Genomic DNA, 8,743 nt, shown 5'->3' on the forward strand with positions numbered 1-8,743 from the left:
TGTGTTTCCTGCTGGTGCCCAGTAACCTGGGAATTATTGAGGCAGGGAGCACCATAAGATATGGAATTGACATTAGTAAGTTCATTTGTTCATAATTCATTTCTCTGAATAATGAAAATGTCATTTCAAGAGTGATCATGTAATGTCTCATATTAACATTGTCTCTCCATCCAGGTAATTGTACTGCGACCATCACCCTAGACCCTGGGCACATACAGGAAGTCAGGGGAGGGTACGGTACATGCAAGCGACACCGTTCTGCCTCAGAGTTGGACACCTTCTCCCCTACTCCATGTCAGGTTCCAACACAACTGAATTCACCAACCCCTCCACCTTCATCCTGCTGGGCATTCCTGGCCTGGAGGCGGCCCATGTCTGGATCTCCATCCCCTTCTGCACCATGTACATCATAGCCATCTTGGGGAACTTCACCATCCTGTTCATCGTGATGACAGAGCCGAGCCTCCATGCACCCATGTACTATTTCCTCTGCATGCTGGCTGTCACTGACCTGGTCCTGTCCACGTCCATCCTGCCAAAAACGCTGAGCATCTTCTGGTTCAATTCTAGGGAGATTGATTTCAGTGCCTGCCTCACCCAGATGTACTTCATGTACTCCTTCTCAGCGATGGAGTCTGGGATCTTCGTGGCCATGGCTTTTGATCGCTATGTGGCCATCTGTGATCCTCTGAGACATTCCACCATCCTGACAAACCCTGTGGTGGCCAAGATCTCTCTGGCCGTGGTGCTGCGTGGTGGCGTGGTCATACTGCCCATTCCCATCCTGGCTAGCCAGTGGCCGTATTGCACAACCAACATCATTCCCCAGCCGTCCTGCCTTCACATAGCCGTGGTTAATCTGGCCTGCGCCAACACCCATGTCAGTAGTTACTACTCCCTGTTCGTGATATTCTGTGTGATGGGTCTGGATGGGATTTTTATCACTTTGTCCTATACACAAATCCTCAGGGCCATCTTCAGTCTCCCCACAAAGGACGCCCGGCTCAAGACTTTTAAAACCTGCGGCTCCCACCTTTTTGTCATTTCAGCCTTTTACATCCCAGGTGTCTTCATCTCCCTCATGAACAGATTTGCCCAAAATGTGCCCCTGTATTTCCACGTTCTCATTGCCAATGTGTCCTTCTTGATGCCCCCCATGCTAAACCCCATCATCTATGGGGTGAGGACCAAACTGATCCGGGATAGGTTGCTCAGGCTCTTTACTCATAAAGGGGCCTAAAGATTTCTCCTGGTGCTCTGGCTTTCAGACCGAGCTCTGTGCAGAGCTGGCTGGTAATGTGGTGCTGGGCCCTCTTCCCTGAATCCCTGACTGGACAGTCAAAGTGACATTAAATCCTTTCCTGGCCTTGCTGTGCTGTGTCAGCATGACGAACTGAGGAATCATTCTGTGTATAACTCATAGTCCAATAGGGTTGCCACCTTTCAAAACACAGTAAACTGGACCTGCCCTGCCTATTCCCCAAGGCCCTGCCCAACCTTTTTCCACAAGGTCGCTTCCGCTGTCCCATCTCCCTGAAGGCCCCACTCCCTTCTCCACCTCTTCCTCCAATGCACCGGCTCAGCTTTGCTTCTTCCCCCAGAGGCCCACCCCTGTTACTCGCTCCCCTCTTCTCCAACCCCATCCACTTGCTGGATCATCTCCACCTTCCTCCCTGTCAGCCAGGGCTCCCTCTGCTCTGGGGCTGGGACAGTATCTGCTCCAGCCTGGCAAGGAACCTGCAGTAAGTGCAGTGAGGATGCAGCGCTGGGGCCGACAGGCCTGGCTGGAGCAGAACCAGAAGCCAGAAAGTGTATAAAAGAAGCTGAGGGTTGGGAGCAGGTCATGTGGCAGTCAGCCAAGATTGTGCATCATACAACTTGTGGGCCCTAAAGCTCAGCTGCAAAGTCCTGAGGGAAGAGACCATTGTGAGGCTTATTTCCTTAGCTTTCAGCAATGGTCTCAAGTTGCAGTGCGGGAGGTCTAGGTTGGATATTAGGAAACACTAAGAGGGTGGTGAAGCACTGGAATGGGTTACCTAGGGAGGTGGTGGAATCTCCATCCTTAGAGGTTTTTAAGGCCTGGCTTGACAAAGCCCTGCCTGGGATTATTTAGTTGGTTTTGGTCCTACTTTGAGCAGTGGGTTGGACTAGATGACCTCTTGAGGTCTCTTTCAACCCTATGATTCTATGATTTCATGATATTTGGCATGTGGAACTCCTTGCCACAGTCATTATTGGAGGAAAGAGCTTAGCTGAATGGGATTCATAAATGGATTGTCCATTATAGGTGGTTTGAAGTACTGGTACATAGTCAACATTCATAACTTTAGGTACAAAATGAAGTATGCACACAAATAGGGTAATCATATTGAGCAAATCATAAATTTTCCATTAATACTTCATATGACATACTTTTTATAAAATATATCATAATCATCATATTACCACAGTAAATATGGGGGTTTCAGGATGTTGCTTTGGTGCACACATTGTTACACATCACCCCTTAATTTACTGCAGAAGAGTTAGTCATTGACTAATTCAGAGGCAATGCGCCCAAGGCCCTCTTTAGATTTTGACCATACAACTCCCAAGTGTTGCAAACATTGTCGTCTTACCCACAGGTGTTCTTGAAAAGTTCTGTGTACCTTTTAACACTTTGTAGATCAGCCTAGTGATCTCAAAACTCAGCCTTCTCTGGGTCGTTAGAAAATATCTCTTTGTATCTCTTCAGCATTGTTAACCATTGTGCTTTTCCAACTGGAGATAACTCAATAGAGATATTTATCAATGCCATGAGGAGGTGTGACTCAGTTTCTCCTTCCATGCAGGAGATCAGGTTAATTATGGTTTCCCTACTCTGACAAGCCTTGAACCTGTTTACAGGTGTTAGCTGAGAAGCAGTGTCCTCATAGGGTTTCTTAATTTCAACTCCTAGCATGTCCAAAAACTTTCTCCAAAAATCATGCACATTACAGCTTTTCATAGGATTTACCATCACTACCAAACTTTCTTATAACATTTAACATTAGCAGCAATCTTTGTATCATGAGACTGAACAATAAAGCCAAATCTTTTACCGCTGGTAAGCATTTCAAAGTATTGTTATTACACCACCTCTTTTGCTTGGACAGTTTGGTTTCTTCAATACTCACTGTGTCTTTCAACTCCTGAACCTAAGGTCCACGCTGAACCTTAACATGTGTTTAGTTACTGGTTTTTCTTTCCCCCTAGTGTCCCCTTCAGTAGGGATCCCAGGCTAAGGTTATATTTGATGGCTTGGTATGCCAGGGTCTGGTGAGGTACGGATGTAAGGGGACTTTGTATGTTAGCTAGTCCTCTATGGAGCTGCATCCCAACCCCAGATATATGCCCATGAAAAAATCCACCCCTCACTTGGGCTTTCCCTGTGATCCCAACTTCAAGCACTGGGTCCTTCCCCATCTCCCTTTCCTAGAAGGTTGTGATCTCTTAGAAAAGTTAGATGCCTGCAAGTCACCAGGGCCTGATGAAATGCATCCTAGAATACTCAAGGAGCTAATAGAGGAGGTATCTGAGCCTCTAGCTATTATCTTTGGAAAATCATGGGAGACGGGAGAGATTCCAGAAGACTGGAAAAGGGCAAATATAGTGCCCATCTATAAAAAGGGAAATAAAAACAACCCAGGAAACTACAGACCAGTTAATTTAACTTCTGTGCCTCTCGAGGTCCCTTCCAGTCCTAGAAGCTATGAATCTATGAATATGGCCCACTGTGTTCATTGATGAGCCATCAAATTGAACATCAAATTCACAATGTGCTGGCTAGGCTGGATGTAAACAACTTTGTGGGAGTTACCACAGGAGGAAACACATTTGAAATACAGGTAGACAGTGTGGAAGCAGAGAAAGAACTGACAGGAAGGGGATGCAATGCATGACAGTTTGTTAGCAAGAGTCAGGCTAACTGTAACCCTAATAACGTGAGATTTGAAGAAGCGAAGAATGTGTGAGGCGAGTGGAAAAGAACTGTTTGAGAAGTTATTGTGACCTTGTGTAGATAATGTGTAGATAATGTGCAAACAATATGGAATGTAGACTGAGAGTCTGCATTAGTGAAAAAAACAAGATATCGGAATGACCTATGTATAAACAAAATGCTGCGGTTGCTTTTCATTGTCTGTAACAAAAGGTATAAATGCTTGCTGTAATTGTTTACCTGAGAAGAGACCTGCCTAGGAGGGGGAAACCCTGTGTCCTAGTGCACTCTCTTCCTTTACACAGCTGTTAAAGAGAATAAAGTATCTGACTTTGCTGTACCCAAACAGTGAGAACTGTGTTATTCTCTGACAATTTGGGGGCTTGTCTGGGATGGCAATGCCTACTGAGACAACAGCAGCTGCTACGGATCATTCCCCTTCGATCCCCATGGCGCCACAATAGAGGTAGGAGACCTTTTGAAATCTCTATTAGGGTATCGGAGGAGGACTGCCCGTGGAGACCGTCTGTCCTTGTTGGGCTTACGCCATCTGAACTTATTGACTGTACAGCAAGATCAGATGCAGAGCGGTACTGGGTAACGGTTTTGCTGCCCCCAACAAGGTTAGTTAAAGTGGTGCTGAGGACTTAGTTTGCCACCCTTAATAAGGTAGTTGTATGTGGTACTGGGGAATTGTTAGTTTGGCCGCCCCCATATGATTAAGGAAAATGCATTAGGTACGCACCGGTGCTGAGGGGCTGTTACTGCCTCAAGAGGGGTTGTTACCACCTCATAGTGTATTGAGTCTGGACATAAGGTATAGATGCATCGTGGTATTTGGAGATAGAGGCCTCGTTACAGACAATGAAAAGCAACCGCAGTGTGTGTGTGTGTGTACACCAGTGTGAATTGAGAGTTACCGGAAGACGCCCAGAGTATTCTGTGAAGTCGTTTGGCTCGTGACCAGAACTACTCTAACGCAAGCCCGGTAACTAGAGGATCTTAAGAAGATCCGACCCACGGTGGGCTAACTCGGCCTGGCATCATCCGGTGAAGAAGCTACCTGGGTCTAGGAGTGTGTGAACCCATCTTCCCTCCCTTTTCCCCTCTGAGTGAGCCACTGACAGTCTGATCATCTCGCTGGATGCAAAAAGACTGAGCGGTGCTGTCTCTCTGAGACTAGCCGACGCTCTTTGCTGAAGGGAGGTGTAGGAGGGTCGTGGCCATCCTCGTTAGTCTCTCCTGTGTGAGTGCCCTGTAGGGAGAGATCCTTAGTTTATGTGCCACTAGTGCGGACAGGGCATCCTCACTGTGTGTGTGATTGGAAAATGGGTGGGGGACAGTCTAAGTATTCCCTCTCACCCCCTAAGGGTACCCCAGTTTATTTCATGTGTGTACATTATGGTCCTAAAACCTGCAAGTATTTAGAGAATTGGAATCTTTACACGCGTGCAAATCCATCTAAACAATGCCCACTAGAAGGTACCTTCAATCTAGGTAAGATCATACATCTCAGAGGAGCTTTTAATCACCAAAAAAAAAAGCCTCTGACACACAATGGGAGCAATTTGTCTATTGGGGAAAGGAACAGGTTAATTTGAAATTCAACTTGGTCCAGAGATAAAGAGAAAGTTGCTCTGCGTTCAAGGTAAAAAAAAATCAATGCAGACCAGGCTAAGTACAAAGAAAAACTGCTTTTGGCCCCATCTGGCTGTGGAGAAAAATATAGACAGAGGCAAACCAACGGCAATACAAGTTACAGGACTGAGATTACATTTGCAAAGCTTAACTGTCCAGTGAGATCCAACAGTCTGCCTTTGCGACCCTGGAGCCGGCGTGGTTTGGGGACACTGAAGAAGCCACAGGCAGCCGGCCTGGACAGGAATCTCTGAAGAGACACCGCAGGAGACCCCAGGGTGTAAAAGAACTGCCCTCCCAAGAGTGGAAGCAAGTTGGAGATTCTGGACAAGCTGTATATAGGATAATCTCCCGTCCACCTCTCCCCCCTCTCTGGACGTTATACACAGACGTGGCCAGTCTGGACGTACGTGTGTGAGTATGAAAGTGGCTTAGGGCTTGGGGCATTAATGTTTTTTCCCCTGAGTGATGTGGGAGCGTTCCCAATACTCTGTTGTTGTTTTATTATTTTATTAATGAAGCTTTAAAATTTAGTCATATGGTGTGTTTTCTTTATCTTCCCCCAATGATCCTGCAGTGTCAGCCTGATCACCTGATATGAGGAATAGATTGGTCACAGAAATCTGTCCGTTTTTGGTGGAAATTGAGGAAAAGGGGGGAGCCCTGCAGAATGCACACCATCTATTTGTTTTGCCCTTGTTATTTTATGTTTGCTTTGCTTGGTATTGTTGGTGTTATATGTTGAGAATTGCATGATTAAAAGTGTGCCCACTCTCAGCCGCAGTAAGTCTGAGAACCGGAGAGGGATTTAGCATTCCCCTCTCCACCCCGGTTGACTGGGAAGGTGTCAGGTGGATCTACCCCAGTCGTAGCAGGACTGGGCAATAGAGAAGTTGGAGAAAAGGGAAGAGTTGTGTACTTGATAACTAGAATTGAGCAATTAAGAGCATAGATCATGAACCAGGCAGCAACTCAAACCTACGCCCAGGGCAAGTTGCAAGCCTTGAGACAGGACTTCCAGGCAGAAAAGGAAGCACTGGCTAAGCAAGTACTGGTCCTTCAGGGACTTGTCAAAATTTAATAATTTGTGCTCAGTATATGCTGTAAGAGCAGTGTGTTTGCCACAAGAGAAAATTGAATAGTTAAACGCCAATGGAACATGTGTTTTGCCCAGGTGGCAAGCCTCACGAGGGAGGACTCGGGTAGCCTTGTGAGTAAGAATGTTTAAGGGAAGAGACCAGTAAGTGTGGGGGCTAGTTGAGAAGCCCACCCTCCTAGCTAAATTGGTAGTGGAACAAGCCGGTGCTCATGGAAGGGACGGTTCAGTGAGAAAAGCAAGATTGGGCCCAAGCGGGCAGGCAACAGATAGAGAGATTGGAAAACAGGTTGATAACTTTGAGGGCATAGCGGAAGGAAAAGAGTAAGTAATTATAAGCATGGGGATTTCAGATCCCCAGGACAATAATTGGAATGGTAAAATCTGAGTTGATTGGGTGTCTTTGGGAGACAAGCAAGTGATTTAAGAAAAGAGAGTGAGAAGTTAACTCTGTAGTTGCTAGAGGGAATCAAGCAGTGAACCTTGGTAAAAATGTCGGTAAGTAATCCAGGAAAGAGGTTATTTAAGTGGAATTATTTGACTTTGAATAAGTAAGTCAAATTTGCTGAAGAACACTCCTGTTGTGTACAATCTGTGTTTTATAAGTTTGAGATGAATTGGTATTGTTTAAAGTTGCAAAACCGAGAATACTTTTGCCAGACACAGGAAACTAGTGTTGTTTAATATGGTATTTAGCATTTAATCCTTAAGGTGATTTAATGCTTTACAAGATTTAAAATGTTTTAACTAAAGACCAAAGCTTGTGGCTGCAACAGGGTAGTCAAAGCCAGGAGAATAAAAGATTTGAATTTGTTTTTGGGTAACAAATAGCAGATAAAAGATCTGGTAAAGAGAGAAAAGGATAGTGCCCCTGGCTCTGTGTGGTCAAGATGTCACTTTACTGTGGGTGCATGGAGATTTTGTAAGCACAAAAGAAATAGTTACACCTTGTGTAGAAATTGATGTGGTTAGTGTTGTGGAAACTGAATTGTGGAGAGGATGTGCATTTCCCCCAGAACATGTGCAGTGTATATTGTAGCAGAGGTAAAAGAAATGCAAACCTACCAATATAGGTTGTGTTGTCTTTTTCAGATTACTGTGTGTTTTAAAGCAGGAGTTAGATGTAAAAGGAAATCAAAAGTCTGGGAAAGTTAATTGTGTCCCTTTTAAAGTAAGAATCTTTAAACTGTGGATGGCTTTGGATCCAGAAGCAAGCCAGAAAGCATCTGTATTAATGCAATTATCTAACTGATAAGGTAGAAGCCACTAAAACCTGGGCTGCCTATGAAACAAATACAGGAAATATGGGTAAATCTTCTGTTTTGCCTGAAATCAACAAGAGTATTTGTATCTAAAGGAAATATTTTAAGCAATGGCTGACTGCCCAGAAGGGGTAGACCTCTATTCTTTTCTCTTTCAGATCATTAGAGAAAATGGATGCCAGGTGAACAGCATTCAACGTACCATGCATTTACTGGCACAATAGGAATTATATTTGTGTTCTGTGTCCTGTCTTGTAGTGTTTGTCTTGTGCCAGAATTGTTGTGTTTAATATTTTCATAAGACAGTCTAGTTCAAAATTAAATAGAAGGGTTAAATCAAAAAAGCAAATACTTGTTTTATTCAACTTGGAATACAAAGTGTTTGGATAAATCAGGAAAATGTGATATACTAAAGTCTAATACATTTGCTTAAGTAAGAAAAAGAAATTTCACTGGCCAGATCTTTTAATTGAAAAAAATGTTGTTAAAATTTGCATACCAACAGTCTTTGGAAGCAGGGACATGAAAAGTTAACCCACTCCCCATATTGCACATGGGATCCTTCTGGCTACCTCAGATTTCTAGCCAGAGGGTTGGGAGGGAGGAAAGCTATTGGACACCAGAAGTTGTACCCAAGGGGACTCCTCAAAAGTGTGTGTGCTTGTCCTGGTTTGTTGCTCCATAGCTCTGTAATCAAGTTATTTTACTGGAAGGGTATATGTGGCATACATTAAATAATAAGACTAATGTATTGTATAACGGCAATGTGTATGTGTTCATTGTTGGGAA

The 8,743-nt window shown here is 44.5% G+C and overlaps 1 protein-coding gene across 1 annotated transcript; it reads left to right on the forward strand.

Annotated features, from left to right (window-relative positions):
• The first annotated feature begins 241 nt into the window (after nt 1-241).
• LOC128830276 (olfactory receptor 52E8-like) lies at nt 242-1,240 on the forward strand. The gene has a single exon (XM_054016071.1). The coding sequence runs from the start codon at nt 242-244 to the stop codon at nt 1,238-1,240; it is 999 nt and encodes a 332-aa protein (XP_053872046.1).
• Nucleotides 1,241-8,743: the final 7,503 nt, after the last annotated feature.

The sequence above is a fragment of the Malaclemys terrapin genome, chromosome 1 (assembly GCF_027887155.1).
Source record: "Malaclemys terrapin pileata isolate rMalTer1 chromosome 1, rMalTer1.hap1, whole genome shotgun sequence".
In the NCBI taxonomy this organism is placed as follows: domain Eukaryota; kingdom Metazoa; phylum Chordata; order Testudines; family Emydidae; genus Malaclemys; species Malaclemys terrapin.